Genomic DNA, 26,253 nt, shown 5'->3' on the forward strand with positions numbered 1-26,253 from the left:
TCTTATCTAAACACCAACTAGCCCGGCTGTATGCTGTATGCGTTCGGCAGTAGACATCTCTGCTTTGTTTGCTCCCTAAAATTAACTGCTAATCCAAGCGGTATACCGTTACACATAAGAGATGTTATGAGAGAGCTTTGGGCGCGTTAGCATCGCATTATTCGGAATAATCTCGAAATAAGGCGCGCAAAGTAGAACGTGGTCCAAATGCGCTCATCGTCGGTCTAACAAAACTTAAATGTATAAACTTGTGCTGCACTAGGTCTACCATTCAATACCACCGATCAAACACGTCTCTTAACAGTCTCTGAAGTTGCGAGATCCTTGTGATGACAGAAACTCCAGGCGAGCTCCAAAGCAAAGCTCTCGGTAGGCTTTGGTCATGTGTACAGCAGCCTATTCAACGAAAGAAACCGTGCTAACTGAAAGGATAACAGCACGTGATGTTTGTTTCTCCCTGCGCTGAATACAAAATACGTACGCATGGATTGAAAAACAGTCAAGAACGTTAAAGCTGCACACCAACTCTAAACCTACGTCACATGAATCTTGAATGCGCTGGAAGTTTCTCGTCAGGCAGTCATGCGGTTGCGAGGTAGAATTAAAGGGCACAGGCGTGCATTAACGACGCGTTCCAGCTGATATCGATGGCGGAACTACCGTACCGATTTGCTGCTTGTATAGCGGAGAGTATACTGTTGCGTAGTATAAGTTTAAATTTCAATATCCGCAGTCACCGCAAGTTGCGTGTCGCTACGTTCACTCACAGTATTGTAGCAAGAGTGCGCCTTACTTGCAGAGTGTAAGCGTTTCCTATACCGCCGAGGGAAAAGCTACAGATGATTATAAATACGGGCCTGTTTGTTGTCGTTTCCTTCAAAAAGTTATGTAGTTGACTAGCTGTGGCCAGGTGTAAAGTTTTTATTGGCCTTGCCGGCAAACCGATTAACTGTTTTTCGTGAACTCTAACCTTGATGACCTTTATAGCAAAAATGCGTCTTGTGGCTCTGCACGCATTGTTAAGAACGTAGAAATCATAATACTTTAGGGAGTTCTGTTTTGTCAATTGATTAAAATGATTGCCTTTTTTGAGTAGTCGGCACTAAGGCGCTAGTTAAAAGGTGACACCGCAGACAGCTCTATACGTGAACGGTGTGATCGGAAATAAATTTTTCCTTTAATATGACAAATGCTTTCCTGGACTTTATCAGAATCATTACTCTCTAAGTTCGGGGCTGTATGTTCCAGGCATCTTTCTCACAACCCCATTGAGTCCATTGCACCAGAGGCGTTTCGTGGACTCACAGCGCTGGAAACGCTGTAAGTACGTTTCTCAGAAATATTTGTTTCTTCCTGCGAATGGTAGGACCTGGCAGAATTTTGCTGTGCGACATAACAGCAACGCGTAATATCCTCCTCTGGCCTAAAATTTTCGCCTTCCTTCGAACTTCGAAACTATCAAAAAAGAAAAGCAAGCAAAGGTGGAAGAGCGGGCTAGTTGGTAGTTCATCTTGAGGAAAAACACAGCGCACTCCTAAGACACGGACAAAGAAAGGCAAGACGATAAAGCGCTGAAAGCAAGTTTCTTCTACGTGAATGCAACACGTAGAAGAATTTTAATAAACATTGAATTAATAAACATCCCTTGAATTTTAATAAACATTAAAAATTTTTTTAGCCCAGTGGCTGCGGACTACTGATGAACTCGATGAATTTGCGTGCGTTAATGTCTGCGACAAAAAATTTCGCGAGGGTACTGTAATTGTCTAGGAATATTGCTGACATGTGTCGTTGTGAAGTCCGCCAACCTCGTGTTGCCTGTTCCATGTCGGAGGCCTGTGCTATAGATGGAGACGGAGTGGTTAAAGCCGTTGACAGACGTTGTTTCCTAGTTCGTTAACGCTCTAGAAGATGGCTGTTGACTAAGCGCTGTGTCTACGCCCGTTATTTCGACGTGTTAGATGCTACCGGCTTATTGAGGACAAAACCGTAACTCTCGCCTGGTATTCTCTCATTATTTTGTTTTTCACGCGATCGTTGATTCGTTTGCTCATTGGTCACCGCCTCTTCCGTCCGTCATCCTGGTCAAGTGCATGCGAGCCTTCCCTCTTCCCTGAAAAAAAACCCTTTTACAGCTTTATAGCGTTCTTGAGCTCAACGGTGGTCGGCACGACAAACGCCAAGAAACAAACGGTACCTATAGAAACAGCAGTTTCGAAGAAACAATGGTTTCTATAGAGCGCGAATTATTCCACACACACTTTTGTTTCTGCCGGCGAACATTCACTGCTTGGCCGATATAAGACGCTGTGATTACAGGCGAAGGTTTGGAGACGCGTAAATAGTACTCAACCTGGCCGTTGCCATCTTGTACGTTTCGCCACTGAGTCCCCAACTTTATATACTACACAGAGGTCGTGTGTTATCTATACTGCTAAAAAAAAACTCGGCTCAATAAGACCCTTGTGCTGGGCACATATAAGTTGGAAGCAATAAAACGTTCATAATAAAATTCGTAATTCATAAAACAAAAATCATCCTGAGGATCCGACATTGTCTAGAGATTGCACTGAATCATATATACCACCAGAAATGTAGGTGGATATTTATAAATGAGTTTCATAAAGAGGACGTCCTCATGTGCGCCAATATATAGTGATCATTATTCTCATTATCGTCTGGAAGAGCTGGATCTCGTCGCCTGTAAATTAGAACAAAGTTAGCAGTTTACTCCGGCTGAAAAGTAGCGCAAATAAAGAAGAAGCGGGAGAGCACCTAAGCCTTATTTAAAAAAAATACAGAGAACGCTTTTTGAATGGGCAATACTGGAGAACACTACGCAAAGATACAAAGTCGTAACAATCAAGCTGCATCACATAATACGTGATAATGCGTAAAGAGGGGATATCATCCAAGGTGATATCCTTATTTTGGACGCTGAGGTGTGGAAGCGGCAAAGTTAATTTCTCTTTCTACCGGCACTGGAAAGGATTCGGAGAGGCATGAGTTCTTACTTGTGAGACGCTTCCGTTAGTTCCTTGGTCGACTAACTAAAGTTTCTGAAAATTATGGGCACGTCTGAAAGAACTGTTCTAACTTGTCGATTGCACACGGCAGATATTTGATATTGTTGTAATGCTCTTTTGGCATAGTCAAGTGTAGGCACTATGATCAGTCGGCCTTAGAGCTTAGGAAGTGTTTCACATATGCCACAAGAAGAACTCACGCGCTAGAATTCATCTCAAGACTAGCAGGAAGAAAAAGATAGTTTAAAGATTCCGTGTCTTCCCTGTCAAGATAAGGATATCCGCAGAGTTTAAGGCTCCTAGTGAAGCACGGTTGACACGTGTCGTATTTTATTACTGGTTAGGTTTTACCTTCTTGTACATGTACGTTTTATAGGTGCGTTTAGTAAAAATTTCACCTACTAGCAAAACATTTCACTTGTGACAGCGCTAATGGCGTTTGTTTCCGCACCCAGATCGTCTTTTCTTGGACTGCCCTCCAGAGTACATTTATAATAATACGACCAATTTTGAGTAGCGTCTAAGTTCATTGCGACATAACTACTGTTCATCGCTGCTTAAGGAACATTCTACAAAGAGAGAAAAGCACTGTGCTCATAATCTTCCCTTTAGAATCTCCAGGAATCAGCTACACATCCCAGGAGTCCACCCTCCTCTTTCCCTTCGCCCTACCACTTCCTCTCGGATTTTTCACTGTCTCATTATATTACAAGTTAAACGTACACCTGGGCTACAGCCCAGACCAGAGCACGGGGTATGGATTATAGCGTCGTTCTTACGTTTCTTAACGAACCTACGTATTTTAGTACCTCATGGTTCTTCCGTCTCGGCTGGTGAAAAGTATATATATATATATATATATATATATATATATATATATATATATATATATATATATATATATATAATTGATAACTAGTATCATCGATGCGTATGAAATTGCACAAGAACAACACATTTAACGGATATTACTAGCATCGTTTATTTTTGTTTTTCTAATAACGCAGAGACCTCAAGAGTTGTTCCTTGAACGAAGTGCACGAAGGCTTGCTGAAACACACTACCAACCTGACACATTTGTAAGTTTCACTCAAAATGAGTCACCTTATTCTCATTGTTCCTCGTCAGGAATTGCAAGCGAACGCGTGAATGTGTGCATATTCTAGAAGAAGGAAATGGGTAGCTGCATATCTTAAGGGTGCTCTACTCTGTCGCTTTTTCTAGTGCAATTTGCTGCAAGATTTTGTTCCCTCCTCAAAGAAAGTACTGGCAGATGCAGCACTGCGACTTACAGAAAGCTCACAGGCACTTTTGCATAAGCACAAGAGCACATTTGCATAAGCATGAAGTGATTGAATTTATCTTAATGTTATTATCGCTTGCGACACATTTTAACGAAGACCGGGGTTGGTGGTATGTGGTTTTGAAATAGATCTTAAATTTACTTGTGTAGTGTAATCTAGTGTAGCCTAAGTACCTCGGCTTTTGTACGACTGATGTATTCCTTCAGTCTAATAGCTTCATTGCAGAGCAAACTAGAACCTACAAAAATAAATCAAAAAAGCCTTTCTTGATGAGCAGCGTAACCAGGTTCTTCACACTGATGAAATAGAAATAAAAAAGTGACATCAGGGAAAAAACAGATAATGGTATGAGCGCTATCTTAAGAATAAAAAAAATTATTTTGCCGTGAAGCCGAAGAAACTACGCTCAGTTTTAAATGAGTCCCAGCTTCCTCTCATCAGTTTACTCTGCACGACACTGTTTGCTTTCCAAGGTCAAGCTTCTGCCTGAAGAGGGAGATAGGAGATTAAAGACTAGAAAGCACCGCGGAAGATGAGCGTGTTTACACATGTCTTTAATAAGTATGTGTGTTCTATATTCCAATGCCACAAAAGTAAATATCGCCTCTTCGGCAGGCTTTTTTCCTGGGAGAGTCTAAATGCGATCAGTGCACACACCAATCTAAAAAGTCAATTTTTCTAAAAATGTTTCTCACTACTTTTCATAAGGCAACTCTGTTTCTTTTTAAACGTTAAGCAGAAATATGTTCCGTAACTGGGCATATTCTTCAGCACATTTATACACAGCTCATAATAGACGTTTATTCGTGCAATCAAAAAGCAAATAATCCCTTATTACCAGACACGTTCAAGATGAAAGATGCAAAACGGCTGTTATGCTTCGTCGGGGAGCAGAATACTGAAGAATCATTCATGCATGTACGCAGAGGGCTTGCACTTGTTCATTCAGTTCTAGCACTGCCAGAGAAAAAGAAGCAACAGAGGTGAATAATTGTGATATGGAGCTTTGAAGCCAATATGTTAGTGTCTGGCTATGTATCGAGTACGTTTTTTTTTTTTTTTGCCCTCGGCAAATACGTAATCCGGCTTCACAGTTTTTGGGTGAAACTTGTTACTTCTTTTATTTTAGATGGCTCGACGAGAACGAAATTGAGGTCCTTCGGCCTGGTGCTCTAGCTTCTCACAAGCGGCTGCAAGTCTTGTGAGTGCTGCACAGACACTTCAATATAAGTCCTGGGTATTTTTAACCTAGCAAGCATTGTTTATTACGCATGTCGTGTCTTGAAAAAATCATTACTCTCTTTTCGAAAGATGGTTTAAAAGAACGTCAATGTGGGGTAGACGGTGCATTATTTGAGACTGAAAAGGCAACAGCGCTACAGCGTCAGTCTTTCCTGCATCCTTTGTCAGTCTCTCTTGTGTATGTCTCGGTGTAGCGCTATTGCCTTTTCATTATCATTACTCTCCTTTTGCTAGGTACGACGCATGACTACAAGTACTAAAACTTATCTCAAATCACCCCATGTAACGCTATTTTCATTCGCAAGAATTTTGTAAATATTCATTCTACGGTAATGCACGGTATAAATTATTCTGGGCTAAATTTTCAAGCATTGGATGAGTTCTGACGTTTGCAAATAAGAATCGCAGGCTGCTTCAAAGATATCCCTTTAGGCGGGCTACAAAATAAATAAGCAAAAACTACTCTGCCCCTACTGCTTATGGCGCAAGAAAAATATCTGCGAACTCATACACGTGGGAAATTTTTAGTACAATGCATTGCCTAAAATTATAGTGCCAGTGGTTTGCACAGGCATCGGTTCTAACCGGCAGCGGTTGGCGGTAGTGGGTAGACTGGCGAGGGTTCGACGGCGCCGAAATGTAAATGTGGTGGATTTTTCCTTCCGTTTCTCAAAGAAATTGTCGAGTAGCTGAGCTCAAACACTACCAAATGCTTGGACGCTCTTAATAGAGAAGTTTGTATTAAGTCAAGAAGAACTGTCGGTTTGACAACCTGACGTTACTTAATTAATAAAGAAAATTAACATATCACAACACAGGAACCTGCTGTTGTTTTCTATTTGGAAGAAAAAGTAGAAGAGTTGCCTTTCTACTACTCCTACTTAGCTAACTGTCCTAACTGATTCATTGGCTGTGTTGCCGACAGCCGGTTTGAAAGTGCTGCTTACTTTCCAGGTCTCTCCCTAAAAACAAGATCGTGCGATTGGCGGCGGATGACTTCATTGGCTTGACGTCGCTGCGAACACTGTGAGTGCTTTCACATTTTTTAGCTTTAATTCGGTAGTAGGCTGTGGCTAGAGGATGTCCTTTTGACGTTCTGTAGATTAACTTCCAGGTTCCACTCGAGTGCAAAAAGCGTCAGGAGAAAGTGAATAAACGGAAAGGATATATCTTCACATCATATATGTCTTATGTGTGTTTAAAACAAAACGAGACATGTTTAAAAGGAAACGAGACCTACATGCTTCACTAGTGGAAAGCCGCCGCGTTGGCTCAGTGGCTATGGTGCTCGGCTGCTGACCCGAAAGACGCAGGTTCGATCCCGGCCGCGGCGGCTGGAATTTCTTTGGAGGAGAAATTCTAGAGGCCCGTGTACTGTGCGATGTCAGTGCACGTTAAAGAACCCCAGGTGGTCGAAATTTCCGAAGCCCTCCACTACGGCGTCTCTCATAGCCTCAGTCGCTTTGGGACGTTAAACCCCATAAACCAAACCAAACCACTAGTGGAAAAATAAAACATACACTCGCCAAAAGATGGTTTATAAAAAACTTAGTTTGACGTTTCGGGACCCGTACGGGTCCCTTGTTCACAATGAATGATGGACGGAATGGGCCGCTTCTTATATGCGCACTTGACAACGCAGTGAGTGGGCGTAGTTATCCGGGAGATTACCCTTCGTCCTGTTAATGACATGATCCGTGGTCTGTATATAAAAAGATTCTAAAAGCAGTCGTGACGATGTGGGTTTCATGGTATCTAATATTGTGGCGTTCTCCCAGTCAATGGTGTGGTTCTTTTCTTGAGCATGCTCTGCCAGCGGGTTCGATGAGGTGCGACATTTCTTGACGTCGTTCTTATGTTCTCTTAATCTTCTTCTGAAATCGCCTGATTCGCCAATGTATGATGCATCGCAGTTTTTGCAGGGGATTTTGTACACCACTCCGGGGAAACGTGTGCGCTCCAGACGATCTTTCAAACGAAGTTTTTTATAAACCATCTTTTGGCGAGTGTATGTTTTATTTTTCCACTATTCCTCTCCCTCGCCAGACAGGATTCTGTCGAACCCTTGATTACATGCTTCACTGTTAGCACAGTTGATAAAAATTTGTTGTCCGCTGGACACGGACCTCACAGGATCCAGCACGCAAGGCAAAGAAGGTCCCCAAATATGTGCTGCAGTGATCATCAGTACTTATTCAGGACAAGCAGTGGTTGATATGCTCCTATCTGTGTTGTTTTGCTAAACTAGTTGCATACTTGTGAAAGGGCGCCAGCTAGCTCAGTATGCGTTGGGGCTGCACAATACGGTGTTTGATTTAAGTCATTATTCTGTTGCAGCGTTGTATTTTTTGCGTATGTTTTTAGTGGCCTGCTGATGGAGCTGACATCATGATTACGGGATGTAATTAACAGCACGAGTAAAACACTCTAGTGCAAAATAAAATTGCGCCTGTTACTAAGAAGCGTTCGAAGCGAGCAGAGACAGTGATTGACAGTGATGATGCCAGGATAAAAAAACTGAAAAGTGATTCGTTCAACCAAGATCACTGTGCGTGTTCGGCGCAGACACAGACGACTCCGAGCAGCGGCTCTTTGTTTTCTCGTCTCCTGGTGCGTTACCAACGCTAAGGGTGCTGCTACACAGCCCGCCACCCTCCAGGCCGGTGCAGGAGCTCGGTGAAAGGCAGGAGCGCGAATGACACAGATGGTTGTTCGCTGGTTGTAGCCATGTTTCTAGCAGTGGGGGGGGGGGGGGGGGGGGGGGGGGTCGTAGAGCGCGGCAAAGTGACGTCAACGGAGACGGGAGGCGTTGCATGGTCGAGAGTTTGAGGGGCACCGCTCGTTCGGCTATGGCTGCTTTAAGGCGGCCAGTAGACACAGAACCGTGGCGACCGTGCAAATAAAGCGTGTGGATCTTATCACGGCTCTTGGTGATCTGATGAGGTCCATCAAAAGGGCACTGTAAGGGCTTGCAAACTGCTTCGCGAGGGACAAGCAAATGTGTCGCTGTCTCGAAGACAGGAAGGATGTAGGGGGAAGCACGTCTTTGTAGTGGAGGAAGCGGGTCACGAAGATTGCTCAGGGCAGACAACAGCTGCACTACGTACGCACTCAAAGAGTTCAGGACAAGACGAGATGGACGTAGCGTCAAACAGTTTTTCGCGAAGTCGCAGCGGTGAACCATATGCAAGATCGACAGGTATGCACTTGGTGTCCTGCTTTCAGGCAGCCCTATGGTTAAACAACATAAGACGTAGGTAAACTGTTGACGTGGCTGTTTCTGGTTGCGCCTTCAAGCATGCCCTCAGGGTCCGAAAACGCTCCACTCTGCAATTTGCAATGAGGTGATGGGCTGTGGTGGGAATCCGCGAACTTCCTAGCAAGGCGACAAGGTGCTTCAAAAGCGAAGACTTGAACTGGCTGCGATGGAAGGTGACTGTAGAAGGGACGCCGAAACATAACACGAAGAACGAAACAAAAGCTTCAGCAACGGTTTCGCCCTTGATGGCGGAGAGGTATAATGCTGCTGACAACTGTTGTGTTTCTACCCCCCCCCCCCCTTAACTCTCTTTGTGTGTTCCCGTCACACCTGTGTCCACTTCGGACCACGTGGGCCCGATCAAGCAGCTACCGTGAACATTCATCGAGGCCGACAACCCCGCGACGGCGGTGGGAAGTGGGATGCTTGGAATGCCCCTTGCGAGCCTCAGCGGATTAGTGTAGCAGGAATTTCATGGGCCATTGTCAGCAGTAAACCCAGCGAAATTCCTTGAACGGAGGTGACCACTATAGAGGCGAAGGCCAGGGACGCGCCGGAGTTATTGTCCGAGCGACCACACCAAGGCGACGAGCCGGCGCCGGTCACGCTGGCGGATAATTGAAGAATTGACTCGCGTTCTGGGCATTCGGCGGGGAAGCAAGTTTATCCACCTGCTGGAGGACTTCGGGAGATTCCTATCCCGCAGCGCTGGATGGGTCAGCATCTCCTCCTCTCATCAACCAGCTGCGAGAGAGTGAAAAAACCCGCACCTGCCCAGCCGTGGGCGGTAACAAGAACGTCCCCTTCGGTCCATCCGATTGGACAGTGTTCGTCGACCATTATTCCCCAGCCAGGGATCTGGGGAAACCGAACGATATTTAACTCGGCCGTGAGTGTGGCCGAAAAAAGCCTGCTAGCCCCAGTCGACTACGGTTGACGAAGACGTTCCCCTTCCACTGAGAGCCATTCTCAGTCCCGCTCTATGTAAATAATGTAAATAAGTGTATAAAGCGTTTTTCCTTCACTTCCCCTACTCCCCGTCTCCGGCCCACGTTTCCTTCCTCCTTCGGCAATGCGGCGGTGATCCTGGACACGATGCCTGGTGGGACGCGCTTCTAGCATCGACAAATATATCAACTGGTTGGCAGCGGTGGGATCTTCCACGCTTGGTCCTGGCTTCAGCAGTGGTGAGCGCTTGACTTTCTTTAAGAATCTGCCAGGCTTGATAACTCTGGAAATTTATCACTACCTGTAGATTGTTTTTCTGCACGTGCTCGCTTAAGCATTTCACGTAGCAGCTTATTTTATGAAAGTCCTCGTTCGGAAGTTGCCATGGATTTGAGCAAGCTAAAGAAGCCAGAGTTGATGTTGCTGTGTGAAAAGCTGGGTATTGAGGCCAGGAAGAGTCACAGAAAGCCGCAGCTGATTGAGGCTATTAAGGAATGTGGCGCTAAGGAGGGTGACAAAATTTTGGAGACCTGGGAAGTCATTCAGGAGGGAATCAGGAACGCTAAGAAGGAGGCCGACAGGGTTAAAAAGGAACGCAAGGAGGAGTCCGACAGGGTTGAAAAAGAACGCCTTTACCGCAAGGAAGCCGCTAAGAAGGAGGCTGACAGGATTGAAAAAGAGCGCAAGGAGAAGGCCGACAGGGTTGAAATAGAATGGCAGGAGCAATGCCGTAAGAGACGCGCTGAGCTCGAGGAACTACGTAAACGAGAGCAGCAGGAGCTCATACGTACGACTCAATTTCTCAGACGGAAAAGGGCCCGAGATCGGTTGCGGACTTTTCAGAGAGGCGAGAGCTTCAGAACGTTCCTCGCGAGTTTTGAACAGATATGTGCGGAAGAAGAACTAGATCAGGGCGAATGGTCAATGATGTTGCTGGCCATCCTTCCTTGCGATGTCAGCGCCGTATTAGCGCGACTGTCCGATGAGGATGCCAGAAACTACGACAAAGCGAAAAGTGCCCTCTTCCGACACTTCAGAATTCGTGTACAGACCGAGTCTAAAATCCGAAGTGATAGCAGCGAGCAGCGCCCCCATCAGTGCGTCAGCGACCAGCCAAAGAGCCCCGCTTGGTCAGCTACGCACAATGTAGTTGCTCAGAAGAACAGTGGCAGTCGGGAAGTTGATGTGATGATCTGCGGCACAGAGCGTCGTTGTCTGTCACCTGACAGCGACTGTGGCGCTCCAAGCCAGAGCGCGGCGTTAGCTGAAAAGCGCGATGCCGCGCAGATTTTCCTTGCAACCCAGAAAGGCGTAGGCGCAGAGCAAAAATGTAGTCCTCCAGAAAGCAGTCGCGCGCTGAAAGCGGCAACTGCAAGTTCTATTGTAAGCGAGGAATGCGTCTCAGCGCTGCCTCGAAACCATGATCAGTTCAACGATCAGGGAACGACAGCCGCTCGCGACCAAACACCCGAAAATGAGTTATGCTCCACTGAAACCAGCGTGTCTTTGCCCATTGGCAGCGTCGCGATCGAGAGCCCGCTCGAGGTGCGTCTGACCGGTGCAGCCGTCTCCCAAAACCTGCCTAAGCAGCATCCCTCGATTTTCTCTAATCGCTTGGATATGCTGCCCCAAGAAAAAGGCCTTTGTTTTGGAGATAACGCTGCGAAGGTCCTTACCATTTCGAAGGCTCGTGAGGTCGCGGCGCCAGCAGAGCACGTGGTTGAAGAGGGCAAACCTGAACCTGTAAGCCCGAAGCCTGTAAATTCTCACGGTGATGAGCTAGAGCAGGCTTTATTGCAAACTGGCGATGAGGCGAACGCCGGCGACTTTACCCGTGACGGCTCCGCGCTACCTAATGACGAGCCAGCCCAGGACTTACTCACCTCTAGCACAGGGGTAAAGAGTACCGATAGTAGTGCAGGCGATAGTGAGTCTTCCGAATCAGGCGCAAGTGATGAGCTGGGGCTAGGTGAGGAAGTGAATACCGATCTTGTGTTGCCCCACTCGGATGGCTTTCTTGAGCTCCTTCGTGTGGACAGAGAAACGTTCACCGCTGAGCAAGAGAAAGACCAAAATCTACGCAACTTGAGTCACCAAAGTCACATAGGTGTGTCACGGAAGAACATACCTTTCCAGCTCCGTTCTGGCCTGCTGTACCGCCAGTATAAGGATAGGAAAGGTATCCAACACGACCAACTTACTGCCCGCGTCGCGATCGAGAGCCCGCTCGAGCTGCGTCTGACCGAGGCAGCCGTCTCCCAAGACCTGCCTATGCAGCATCCCTCGATTTTCCCAAATCGCTTGGATAGGCTGCCCAAAGAAAAGGGCCTTAGTCTTGGAGATAACGCTGCGCAGGTCCTCACCGGTTCGAAGGCTCCAGAATTCGCAGCGCCAGCAGAGCACGCGGGTGAAGAGGGCAAACGTGACCCTGTAACCCTTATAAACTCTCACGGTAGTGATCCAGAGCAGGCTGGATCACAAATTGGAAATGAGGCGAACGCCGACGACTTAACCTGTGACGGTTCCGCGATGGCTAGTGACGCACCCCGCAAACCAACAGCGAGGGTTTCCACAGAGCGGCAGCGTATAGAGGTGGCCAAACGGGAAGAGTTAATTAAGGGGAAAGTGCGGCCCTTGTTAACTGCTCGACTGAAATCCGAACCGCGTAGCCGCCCCAATTTGGCACCTCGGTGCTCAAGAGTTCGCACCCGCCCCGTGGGAACACAAGCCAAGAGGACGCAACGCGCGAACCCGATCCGAGAGAGACGGATACGCTGGCACGGCATTCGCACTCGTCCGTTCCCTTCTCGCATTCTGCTTTCTGAGCGTCAGCCAAACTTCAGAACCGCGAGACTTGGACGAGGAACAGTTAAGGGTCCCAAGCTGAAATTCCTAGCCTTGTGTCCTGTTGCACCTGCTAGAGCAGCTATCGGACCGCGGCCGCGCAGGGGGCGGCTGAAAAATAGGAACCAGTAAATTCCTCTGATCGCAACGCCGTTTGCAGACGGATTCGAGGAATAATCCCGTCTTGAGTTGAATGCTTGTTTTTTTTTGTTCATTTAACTCTCCTGTACAGAAATGCAAGCTGAAATTCCTAGCATTATGCAATGTCTCATCTGCTAAAGCAGCTGTCGGACCGCGGCCGCGCAAGGGGCGGATATGACGCATAATCTCATATTGAGTTTAATGCTTGTTTTTTTTTTTTGTCTTTTGTTCATTACACTCTCCTATGCGAAATGAGAGCGAAATTTTGGAGATTGGCATTGCCGGACTCAGTTTACATGCGTTGCAGTAAAGTGCGAGGTAATGGAAACGCTGATGGCCTCAGCCGAAGCTTTCCGTGTAATGCCCTTTCCTGACTCCACGGACGTTATTCCGCTATGCAAATTTGTATTTTGTTTTTTGCTTTAGCGGGAATCATTTTTGTCTGTTTTGTATGTGTGTTCAGCCGCTCCACCTTCCCTTTGTGCTCTCACGGGCGGTGGCTTTCTGTGACATACACCGTGCTACGGCACCCCCCCAAAATTTTAGGAAATTTTTCCCTTTTGGCTAAACAAGCTCTCTGTATTCTGGTTTGGTCAAACTTGGGAACTTTCGGAGGAGGACGTAAATTTCACGCGACAGCTCATTTTCTCTAAACAGACTTTGTCGACCGAAAACAGCTTGGCAGTTCTTAAAGTCGGTTTGGCGCTTTCTGCTTGTTGGGCTGTGTACCTTGCTGGTTGAGACCGTTACAGTTGTCAACGAAGCAAGAAGAACCTTTGGGCCCAGCTGTGACCAAAAGCCGAACGGACACAACTCCAGGTCTCTGCGCGCAGCAGCGTTGGCTGCAACCACTACGAGACCTCTTCGGGCGGCGGACGTGCTGTTGTGTTTCTACCCCCCCCCCCCCCCCCTTAACTCTCTTTGTGTGTTCCCGTCACACCTGTGTCCACTTCGGACCACGTGGGCCCGATCAAGCAGCTACCGTGAACATTCATCGAGGCCGACAACCCCGCGACGGCGGTGGGAAGTGGGATGCTTGGAATGCCCCTTGCGAGCCTCAGCGGATTAGTGTAGCAGGAATTTCATGGGCCATTGTCAGCAGTAAACCCAGCGAAATTCCTTGAACGGAGGTGACCACTATAGAGGCGAAGGCCAGGGACGCGCCGGAGTTATTGTCCGAGCGACCACACCAAGGCGACGAGCCGGCGCCGGTCACGCTGGCGGATAATTGAAGAATTGACTCGCGTTCTGGGCATTCGGCGGGGAAGCAAGTTTATCCACCTGCTGGAGGACTTCGGGAGATTCCTATCCCGCAGCGCTGGATGGGTCAGCATCTCCTCCTCTCATCAACCAGCTGCGAGAGAGTGAAAAAACCCGCACCTGCCCAGCCGTGGGCGGTAACAAGAACGTCCCCTTCGGTCCATCCGATTGGACAGTGTTCGTCGACCATTATTCCCCAGCCAGGGATCTGGGGAAACCGAACGATATTTAACTCGGCCGTGAGTGTGGCCGAAAAAAGCCTGCTAGCCCCAGTCGACTACGGTTGACGAAGACGTTCCCCTTCCACTGAGAGCCATTCTCAGTCCCGCTCTATGTAAATAATGTAAATAAGTGTATAAAGCGTTTTTCCTTCACTTCCCCTACTCCCCGTCTCCGGCCCACGTTTCCTTCCTCCTTCGGCAATGCGGCGGTGATCCTGGATCCGATGCCTGGTGGGACACGCTTCTAGCATCGACAAATATATCACAACCTAGAAAAACGGTAAATGCACGTGAGGTACCGTCAGATAGTGGCCGTGGTCCCAAGATGTCAAAATCAACCCTCTCTAAACGCTCCGAAGGTGGTGTGATGGAGCCATGAAGAGACAAAGGGTATGATGATGGATTTGGACTGCTGGCAAGCCAAACAACTGCGGGTCCACAAACGAACGTCCTTGTTGATGCCGGCTAGCCGAAATGCTGTGCAATAAGGGGCTGTGTGGCGCGGATGCCAGTATAGGAGACGCCATGAAGAAGTCGAAGAGGGCGGGACTATTAATTCCTTGCGCGTCTACCCTCCACTTTGTGCCCAAATAGTCCCCAAGTGACTGGCTGCACCGCGGTGACTACCACGCTTTCAACAACGCCACCATTTCCGACCGCTACCTCTTTACTAACATCGCGAACTTTAAGGCCCTACTGCATGGAGCAACCCTTTTTTTTCCGAACATAGACCTCGCCATAGCGAATCACCATATAGTGCCGTCATAATGTTGTTTAGTTGTTTTTAATACCTGCGGATGCCATCTGACTTACGCACAGCCGTTCAAACTATCAAGTGGTTCGCTGACACACTCACTACCCGAGGTGTTACGTTCTGCTTTGCGTATATCGATGATCGCTTCATCTTTAGCCGCGACGTAGATTGGCACCGTTGCCACCTCCGGCATCTCTTCACACGCCTTTCCAAATACGGCCTGTTCGTCAACAAGGCCAAGTGTACGCTCAGCGTGTCTAATTTTGAAATTCTTGGAAACCATGTTGGTCGTCACGGCGTCTGACCACTTCCAATCAGTTTCCATTGCTGTAGCAATTCCAGTGACTGGAACTTCTATTCGCGCAATTCTGGTTGTTTTACTATGCTGATCCATCCACTTATCTACTGTGCGGCCACATGAGAAATTCCGCTCCCATTACATGGAATGCGGATACGGATTGGGAGGTATTAAAACTCATCTCGCTGGCTCCGTCCTTCTTGTCACCCTAGACCTGATGCTCCACTCTGCCTGATGGCGGACGCGTCTGATATGGCAGTTGGAGCCGCCTTACAGCAGTGCCTTGACAGATCGTGGCAGCCGCTAGTGTTCGCGGAAGCTCTCCCCCATCGAAAGCCGTCGCATCACTTTAAGCCGTGAACTCCTCGCAGCTTTTATTTCTGTGCGTAATTTTAGGGCATTTCCTTCAGGTTAGATTTTTTTTCTGTGGGCTAGAACTACAGCTTCCACTCAGCGGCTTCGCATTTGTCTATGCGGGCCCTCTGTGTGAGCAGGATGTGAAGGCGTCACAAGGTCACGGGATCTAGCTGGCCCATTCGACACCGAGGTTGCTTCTGAGAGGATTTTTGTTCGCGAGCACTACAGCTCCCACTCGACGATTTCGCCTGTGTTTGTCCTGTCTGTCTGCGACAATTAAGTGCTGGGTGGCTGCCTACGACCCAGCTTAGTGGCAGGTGGATCACCTGAGTCACATGACCTTGTGACGTCGACATAACCTGCCACCACGCCGCCACGAGTGTTATGCGGACTCCCAGTAATCTATGAATATAAGGTAGACAACAACCCACGGGGGAATGAGAACTGAAATACTAGAGCACCTAATTCGCATATGGTCTAACCAAGATCATGGTCATTTTTTTTATTGGCACGGTCAAGAAGCTCTTGACATTCGTGATCAAGCTTGCCAGCAGTGCGTTCTCCCTCCGGAAAGCGGCCACCTTGCATACAATGCGGAATTCGCGACTGATGACACGCTAGTAACGATCTCTATATACTCTGCACAATGCAAAACCTGCGGAAAGTATGCTAACCTTAACCACAACATGTGGGCCTGCAGTAAAAACCCTTTAAGCGGAATAACCACAGAGGAGCAGTGGGAGACCGCGCTGCGCAGCTCGGACCTGTGGCAGCAAAAGTTGCTCACAGAGAGAGCTGACCAGGTCGCCGAGATCCAAGAGATCAAGGCCACCAAGCGGCAGTAGGCCGCCTGCGCCAGAAGAGAGCCTTCCTCTTCAAAGACTATAAATAAAGTTTATTTTCTCTCTCTCTCTCCGAACGCTGTCGCTGATGCGCTCTCTCAGCAGACGTTCATATCCTGCGTCGCGTCGCGTCCCCAGCGTCTGTCAATTTCAGAGTTCTAGCTGCAGCGCAAGCACATGTCGCAGAAGTCGCCAAGCTTCGCCTGTTGCCAAGAGCGCAAGAGTTGTTGTTGTTGTGACTGAGAGAAGTATGAAAAGGAAAGTGCACGGGCCTGCCTACTGGCTACAGCCGAGCCACCCCCGCTGCCATGTGCAGATAGACGAGATTTCAAAGATAAGAGGAAAGAAAGAAAAGGAAAGAAAAGACGCGCGTCGCAGCAACCGCGTCCGCCGCAGCGGATGCTGGCTGAAAACACAGATAAGCGGCCGAAGCCGCGTTCGCTCCACCGCCTCCCAAGAGTTTCCTTCCATCCATACTGAAGCGATCCAATTCTATGCGACATGTATACTGGCAGCCTTACCGTCGGCGTCGGCAGCGCAGTGAAGACAAAACAGAGCCGCTGCTCGGCGCCGTCTGTGTTGCGCTGGGCTCACAACGCTTAAGGGCACAATATTTTTTTCTTTCATCTGTGGGGTTTTCCGCGTTGGGTGTTGAGCCTTAGTTTTATGTCAGTTAAGAACTACGATGCTTGTAAACGATCTGATGCGGTTCTTTTAGTCCGTTGTCGCCGGCATGAGTTCGCCTGGCCGGGAACGGGTATGGCCCAAGGTGATCAGAGCGCCCAAGACATTAGCAGCAGCCGGCATGCGTCGCTTCTCCCCAAGGTGCCTAATTTATCCTTACAATGAATGGTGCGCTGCAACCGTTACGGCTGAATCTTTAATCAATATGTTCAACTTATCGACCGGCTCTTCACTCCCGAGAACAGCAGCCATCGCTTTGAGGCTGCAGCACGAGACCGAAGCCACTCGCCCGTGTCCTAGCCTTACTTGCGCCAGCCACTCAGATGCCACGGGAACAACAAGACGCGAATGATCGATTATCTTGTGGGAAGAGGCGTAATGAGACGGAGTGTGCAGAAAACCTGTGGAGCCCCTCAAGATGCGGCATGGTTAGTAATGTTGGGACTGGGAGTCTGAGCCAAGAAACGGTCGAGGCGACGGTGAGTCAAATGACTTTGATGTACACTATGTACAAGGGCTTTTACATGATACAAGGGCCAAGAGCACCACGGGCTAGCACAAAGAAGAAGGGCGGCCCCGGCGGCGAGCGTAGCTCCGGCGCGAAAGCTCTTCTGCTGCCCGTCTGCTGCGCGAGTTGAGCGCGGCTCCGTTTTTAAAGCCGCCGCTGTCGGTTGCGGCAGCCAGCAGTTCAAATCCTCCAATCAGGTCACGGTACTGGCCACCGCTCAAATTAGACCAATGGTCGAGAGGCGACGGCCGACGAAGCGTCGGAGGAGTTCGCACCGACGGTGAGGAGGGAAGAAGGAAGGGTCCGCGTTGGCGCCGGCGGGGCGGGATGATTCACGCTGCACGCCGCGACATGTCCGAGAGAGTCTGGGCCTGCTTTGAGCGACGGCGAGCGCGCAGCGCTGGTTTCCAGAGAGGCCAGCGAGCGAAATGTGGGCTCCGGCACTACAGTAAGGGAGCGTAGGAGCGCAAAATTATGGCTGTCACTTCGCCGGAAGCAAAAATTTTGCGGTGGCGAATTTATCCTGCTCATGAAGGACACGATTATGCTCCACAGTGTTATGTTTCTCCAGTGATTATTGCGCAAATACCGTTCGGGTGAATTTAAGGCTGGAGAAAATTGAGATGGAAAATTTAGATTGAGAAAATTGAGAGAAGCACGGTATGCGATTGAGAGCGGGGGGCGGTAGTGAAGAAAAATCTACCTCTCAATTCTCGCTTGGGCAGGCCTCAGAGAGACGTTCGCAATATTTCATGTTACTTGGAAGCCGTTCTTAACGTGCTCCACATCATTGTCTATTGGCTTGAGAGTTGCGCAAAGGCCTTTCGGGGCAGAGGGTAGTAAGTAAAAGTTTTTGGTTAGAGGAAATTGAAGTAGATTGTGAAAACGTAAATGACATAAAATGCTATTCACCACTTATTTTGCCCTTTTTACAGCGCTTTGAAGGTGCATATAGACCGTGTGGTTTCGTCTTCCTTGTTGATCATGATTGACTACACGCTTAAAAAGCCATCGGTCTTTACTCGAGAATGGGACAAAAAGTACATAAGACTACTCCAATTTATTCGCAATCTAGAAGAGTAGAAGAGATTGCAGGCGCAGACATAAAACAATCAAAACCTCTTACAGACGTACAAACCGGCTATAAATAATCGAAACAAAAATCTACAGCGCACACAGTGTAAGTCTCCAGCGCCAGAAAGAGGAATGATTTCGTCATCCAACTTATTTCATTCCCTGTAGGCTTCTAATAATATTCAGACCGAAAAGAAAATGCCATATGCACTGAAAAAAGGAGCAGTTTACAATAGTGACCAGTTTTTAACAAAGAAAATACAGATTTACCCAATCACATATTTCGTTTTATGCTGGACACATTTTCATTCCTCTTCTGGAGAGAAAAAATACGTTGCGATCAATGGTCGATCCGACGAGAATGCGAGAGCATGAACCGTTTCCACGATTGCTGGTATTCCGCTGGTTTCGTTACACTTGTTCAAGTTTGCAGTTCAAGCACAGACATGGTTTTCGCTTTCTCACTTTTTTTGCACTTGAATCGTTGCCCTTCCTGCTCGTTCTCTTTCCTTTCCTCTACGGACTCCGCTGTCCGTTTTCCCTGCAGCCGTTTCTTCACTGGGTCTTGTTTTGCTCCTGGAAGGAACGGCAGCCAACGCGTTGTCGTCACCACGTGTCCATCTACCCCTCACCCTACTCCCACCAGGATGAAGTTGCTTCTGTCGTACTGTCGGTGATCTCAGAGCTTACTTCACAACCACACACAACATGGCACCATGTGTTTGGAGCGGGACACAAGCGCAGACTCCGCTCCCATGTCGCTCACGTTTCCTTCTTCAGCTTCCACGCGTTTCTTCTTCCTTTCACAAGAATACGTCAGAGCTACGCTTCTGTTTTTCGCCTCACCCGACACACACTCTAAGCCAAGCTCGCGCCTTGCCCTTCTTTCGTTTTGTATCTCCTGTTCTGCACTACGGTTCTGCAACGCGCATCGGCTGCTTTCGGACGGTGGTGGTGGTGGTGAAAATATTTATTAAGAAGGGACAGGAGGTATGTTTGGATCAGCCCGTAAGGAACCGATCCTTACAAACACTAGGTGGAGGTCCCTAGTATGGGACCCCAGTGGCGGTGGCCGCCACCCGGGCGCGCCCGACTAAGGCTTGTCGGGCCTGTAAGTCGTGGCAGCCGAGCAGGGTCGCCTCCCAGTCCTCCCGGGTTGGGTTGGGGATGGGGGGAATAGCGGGGTTGGAGGGGCAGGCCCACACCATGTGATAGGTGTCAGAAGACATAGCACTACAGTGTGGGCAGCTGCCGCTAAAGAAGGGGTCAAAATGTTCTAGCGCTGCCCGGCAGAGCAATGTATTGGTGAGAAGACGGAGAAGGAGCCGCGCATCCGCCTTCTTCAGGCCTTTACATGGGCTAGGGTAAAGGCGATGACTATTTTTATAGTAGGTTGTAATATATTTGAATGTATAGACCGGATTAAAATCGGGTTTCTGATCAGGTGGGGAGGAGAAAACAGCCCGGTGAGAGAGCGCGCGGGCGGCTGCGTCTGCTGCCTCGTTTCCTGCCAACCCCTGATGAGCAGGGGCCCATATAAGGTAACGGTGTGCGGGGTCCGTATCCCGTATGCAATTTTGGTAGATTCGATAGGCTAGGACGGCGCGTGCCCTTGGTATCCCTCCCCTTCGACGCTCTTCGTCTTGGCTCCTACAGTCGTTCGGGCGCTTTCCTCCTTCAGTGCATCACGCTTATGCATCATGCATCAAGCCTGTACACGTTTCACCGGCATGATCCTTCTCATTCTCTTCAAAAAGAGCCGCAAAAAGAGCCGCGTTATGGGGGTGCTGCACAAATGAAGTCATTGCCTGGAATCGGAGATAGCGAGCTAGTTCATTTGAACTGCACCACTTGGCGCATGGCGATTCATTGGGGCTATTCAACTGAATAAAAAATAAGTAGACGGTGGAAGCGAACGCTCGATCATACAGACTCCTAGTGAGGCTATCAGCTGCTTGACATTGATGATGATGGTAAATTTTATGGCACAAGGTAACTTTCTTCTGCGAAAGATGAAATCAAATTTTTCAAGTGTTTCAAGCCAGTCGACATGAGCACCAGTCCAGGCGAAAGCTTTTACCCATTGTATCACCGATGGTCACCCGTGGGCAGTGACCATCGAACTGTTTCTTTACATTGGTTTACCAAATCAGCTATTCTTTTGTCAACGACTACTGGTGGTGATAGGCTTTCATAGTGCAAGAGCTTATGTAACCAGTGAGAGTAAAACAGCTGTTTACCATCCAATTTTGCAATATATCTTAACTTACAGCGAACGGAGTGGGCTCCTCAAGCAGATTTAGTAGCCGTCGCGTAGGGGCAGTGGTAATAGTGCTCGGCTGCTGACCCGAAAGACGAGGGCTCTATACCGGTCGCCGCAGTCGCATTTCGATGGAGGTGATATGCAAGGGGCCGTGTACTCTTAGATATCAGCGCAAGCTAAAGAACCCTAGGTTCTCTAAATTACACGAATTCCTTTCGTAAGCGGACCCTCATAGTCTAAGCCACTCTGGACTTTTAACCCCACAAACCGTAAACCACAAACCGACAGATATAAATTCCAGGTGGTCTCCCTCACTTATAGTACATACCGGCTCCTTGGCACCGCTACAAATGTTTGTTCCACGACTAATGAAAGTTTCAACATTGGCGGTCTATGAGAACGACCGAAATTTTGAACACTTCTCGGTTGGAAAAACACGATTTTGGAAGACTACAGCTCAAATTGCGTTTTTTTTTCTACCAGCCTCAAACTGAAGAAGTGCTCAGCTCTCCATTGTTTACTGTGAAATTTGTCGAAGGAAAGAAGAAAATTGTCCAAAATTGAGAACCTCCCGACACGATTACCCGTTATGTCTCTGCACAACTACAAGCCAATGCGCCCACATGAACGTAAGCGTCGCATCCTAGCCCAGAGCTGAAACGCAACGCTGCCATGTCGTAACTTTAATGAGCATGTATGTGTGCGAAACAGTGTAGCGTAATTTTTATTTCGTTCGCGTGTAAAGACCGAGCGGCTAGTGGGTTGCAAAAATGATCATGAACGGCGATGACAACACCACGCACTTTCAATAAGCCTTGACAGAGCCGGAAAGAAATATTGCAGTGGCGAAGATGCTTTTCTTCGCTTCTATCTATAAGCCTTGACGGAGCAGGAAAGAAATATTTCAGTGGTGAAGATGCTTTTCTTCACTTCTACGTTTTTACCGTCTAAGTCAACCTCCTGGAGCCAACACACTCTCCTAACTGCCCTTTGCCACAAAGGGGCTTTGCGCAACTCTATATCCACTAGTATAATGCTACGCAGCTCATTATGCGCAAGGATTATAGCTCTGGAGAGTGAATATAACCAATCGTGTCGTGGAAATGTGAATTTCGAAATATTTTCCTCTTTGTTTTGGCAAACACCACATTAAGGAATGGAAAGCTTAGTCCCTGGCCTATTTAAAGCGGCTGGAAAAAAAAGTGATTAGAGCTTTAGATTCTTCAAGAATTGCGTTTTATAACCCAGAACGTCCATGAATTGTGGTCATTTTTGATAAACGCCCTTTGTTTAAACTTTTAGTGTTTCTAAAACAAACACAATAAGATGTGTAAAGACTCGAGTACTTTTGACGTGCGCGGGAGACCAGCTGACTTGGGCAATGAGGGCCACCGAAGTGGAAGGTTTCGGCATAATTTATATCACATGAGGTCCTTTAACGGGCGTTGACATCGCCTGTAGCGAAATTTGGTCCTCGCGGGCGGGATCGAAATCACGACATCGGATCAGCAGCCTAACGCAAATGTCTCTTAGTCACCACGACCGATATCATTACCGGGCATTTGGGACAAGTGCATCTATAGTTTACATGCCTGCTTCCACGCGGCGCATGGCTGTGAATATCTAAAAATACCGCCCTGACGTCATTCGCGACGAGTGAGAAAGGCGGAGAATGGCGGAGTGGCTGTCATTGAAGTGCTCTAGGCTATTCGACTTAGCGGGCACTGGCTATGGGCTATCCCTTATGTCTGATAAAGATCTGTACAATTACTTGTACCAAAAATGCTACTTCTCCGACTGAAGCACCTGTCCTAAATTCCGGATATTGATACGCTATGTAAGCTATGTAAGATATCGGTTGAACACTAAGCGGCTTTACCATGCTCAGAAAGCAACGGAATATGTCACTAACGCATGAAAAAAACAATGAAAGATGACTTTAATTAAAAGTCAAACGAATCACGTGTAAGCCACCAAAAAAGTCGCAGTTGCACTGCAGGGCTACTGCCGCTAACTTTCTCAAAATTTTATTCACATTTCCCTAAACAAAATAGGAAGCGTAGGCGTAGTGCAGAATATTTCATGGAATTCATTAGTGCCCCATGCGTATCTGACCACGGTAATTACCTAGACTCAGCTACCAGCAATGGTAGCATTGGTAGAAATTGAGCTGTCAGTAGGAGTTTGCCTTTGGATAGTTTATGGAGGAAAATCTGCGGCAAAAAGTGTTTCAGTACTTTGGGCTAGGACAACCCAGAATGCGTATTCACCTCATTCCGCAAAATAATTAAAAACTTACAGAAATTTTTTTTCTGTGTCCTCGACCTGCCGACGGGAATGAGAAGCAAAAAGTTGGCGCTTTGTTATCAGCATGTTGCATGGACGCCAGGCGCTCTTGTTGAAGCATGTGCTACGAGTTTCCATGCTACAGACTATTTTATACGCCGCTTCTGCGTATACCATGCTTTCCTCTACTATTCGTTATTAACGCAGTAGCTTTCCACTTATGCTCTCCACTTGTTACAAGGCTGCTAACAGATGCATAACAATGGGTTCTTCATCATAAGCCAGCTCACGCTTGACAGTGTGACGTTATGGCACGTTAGTTGTAACGACACAGAACGAGACTTACCGAAGTGGAGATGCTTCATGTGTTAGTTTTTGCAGGCAAAGGCAATAATGGGATATAGGGTGAAAACAATTCAAAGGCCGTTACTGAAATGGTTCAGTGAAACCTTAGCTGGTACGTGCCCTGGTTTTCGGCAAGAGGAAAATGGTGCTTCTAGAGGACAGAGCCGGGGCTGAGAGAAACCGGTGGTATACATCTAGCACGTAATACAAAAAAAAAATACTACCGAGAGGAATGCTATACAGCACTTAAGGCGCCAGAAAATATGACACGCACTGAAATACTTGGCGCACCGGTCGTGCTGCGAGGCCTGGAGCGAAGGTATGACTTCAGTCTGTACATGATGCGTTTTGTAATTTTTCACACTTTAAAATCGATGTTGCAAAAGCTCTAAAAAAGCACTTGGAGTGATTTTAACTCTACTACAGGAAACAGCTTAGAACGCTAGGTCCCTGATGAGAGTGCAGTGGGACTCGGGAATTACGCGACAAGATTCGAGGATCTTCTTTTATTCTTTTTGTTTTCTTTTTTTCTGGCTGACACAGGAACCTGGCTTACAATAAGATAGCTGACGTGAGTGGAGCATTCACTAACCTAGGAAGCCTCCGAACATTGTGAGTACCTCTCTTCAAGCAAAAGCTTTTCGACCCAAAAGATTCAAATGAGGCACTGACAGTGACACTCACTTTGAAACATCTGTATGATGTTTGTTTGCCGCTCTTAACTCGCAATGACACAGCAAGAACGTCAACTCGTGTCCACGTTCTTTCCCGCAGAGACCTCGAAGGCAACAGAATCGATGACATGCCTGATGACACCTTCAAGCCGCTCGCCAACATCGAATCACTGTAAGGCTCTAGTTTGAAAGCGCTCTCCAAGAATGAAAGCAGTTATTCATTTTGAGCGCGTTTTTCTGCATGAGCGAAAACGCAGTGTGCCACAAACGACGCTTGAGAATCGAACACATGACCTCTTTTGCTGCCGCACTGCGGTTAGGACGTGGAGCCATGGCATGGAAACACAGTGCCAAAGAAATAATTGTTCGCCGATTGCTTGCAACCACCTCTGATTTGAAAGTTACTACCATTTGTGAACGGAACACCGGTCTCTTCTCACTTCGGTATGGTAAAAGTGTTCATGAAGTTCTTCAGCGGAACTGAATGCTGCTTGGGTTCCCGAGGCAGAGCTATTATATATAAAAAACAACTTTGAAATCGCAAAGTATCTTACACAGAACCACTCAAATGACTTTAGCCATGTCTTGCAGGAGTTTCCGTTCCGGCAATATATAGGGGTTGGACCTCAGGTTTTAAACAAAAAAAACACGAAAAAATTGTGCCTAATTCAGCTTTTTAAATTCCGTTTTAACTGAAAAAGGTCAGTACTCTTAATATACGCGCCACAGTTAGACGTCGATCTTGCACTCAGTCACAAGAAAAAATAAACGAAGTGCGTTAGCTGTAGCGACGTGGTGGAATGGCGTACCGTTTTATTAAGTAGCACAGTTTTGCATTTTGAGGTATCGTTCCGCTGCCTTGCATGCCTTAACAGGCTGAGAGGCTCCACACTGTCAAAATATGTCTGCTAGCGCAGCACTCATCACTCATTTCCCGCTTAGGGCAGTTAATAACTCAAGTAGCTCTGTCCACTGCTTATAAGGAGACTGGAAGCTATTCACTAAAGTCAGGAAAAGGCGCGACGTTCCGGCTCACGCAATATTAAAGCGGCAGTTCTATCGCTATCATCAGCACGCAGACCACGTGATGTTTTACGCTCACCACCACAGCTATAACACGCCAGCACATGTTCCAGAAATCAACTTCCACTGGCGTTTTCATTCCTTTTACTTATCATTAGGGGTGTGCGAATATCAAATTCTTCGAATACGAATCGAATACGAATAATTGGCTCCGAATATCGAATCGAATATCGAATATTCAGGGACAGACGCATTTAACCCCTACAAAACATTTATTTGAGCACCCAAGAACATCACAGTTCAACTACCGACGATTAAATGAACACGAAAGGTGTGTGTGGCTGCACAAAAAGTATCAGTCTCGAACATTATTCTTAGAAGAGGGGAAATATCAGAAAAGATGGCTGGTACACAGCATTGATTAAGGCAAGCTTGCCATCAGCACGAACGCGCGTGTCTGGGATGAACATAAAAGGTTGTCGTGAAGGAAAACCCGCTGCTCCACATGGTCAGGCAGAAGTAGTTCCCTTCTAGCTGAAACGACTCCTCCAGCCACAGAAAATGCCCTCTCTCTCACTTGGCACGGAACTGGCACGTATTGCGAGGTACTTCGTGCAAACACAAAGAAGCTCACCAGCGCGGTCAGCTACGGCATGGCCCGGGAGGTCCATGCGCATTGCGCTGGGCGCCGCATTGTTGTTATGTCCTTGTCGATAGGGCTTGCGGACCGAAATGAACGCCGGTGCTCACAATGAATATTCGGCTAGATACGAATATTCGCGTCGTGTCGAATATTCGAGACAACACGAATTCTTGGATTTCGAATCGAATACGAATACTAAATATATAATATTCGAATTATATTCGAAAACTTCGAATATTCGCACACCCCTACTTATC

General features: G+C 47.6%; 1 protein-coding gene across 3 annotated transcripts in view; it reads left to right on the forward strand.

The window, feature by feature from the left end:
* Window positions 1-26,253, forward strand: part of LOC149359429 (uncharacterized) — a 215,525-nt gene that overhangs the window by 140,568 nt on the left and 48,704 nt on the right. For 2 of the 3 annotated variants that reach the window (XM_089571655.1, XM_089571656.1), the window contains exons 9-14: window positions 1,249-1,320; window positions 4,034-4,105; window positions 5,460-5,531; window positions 6,527-6,598; window positions 24,200-24,268; window positions 24,431-24,502. In XM_089571655.1, the coding sequence (XP_089427781.1) occupies window positions 1,249-1,320; window positions 4,034-4,105; window positions 5,460-5,531; window positions 6,527-6,598; window positions 24,200-24,268; window positions 24,431-24,502 (429 nt within the window). The remainder of the gene's footprint in view (window positions 1-1,248; window positions 1,321-4,033; window positions 4,106-5,459; window positions 5,532-6,526; window positions 6,599-24,199; window positions 24,269-24,430; window positions 24,503-26,253) is intronic. The other variant, XM_089571657.1, reaches the window with a different exon arrangement.

Source organism: Amblyomma mixtum, chromosome 2, assembly GCF_055824585.1.
Source record: "Amblyomma mixtum isolate Tamu chromosome 2, ASM5582458v1, whole genome shotgun sequence".
NCBI lineage: Eukaryota > Metazoa > Arthropoda > Arachnida > Ixodida > Ixodidae > Amblyomma > Amblyomma mixtum.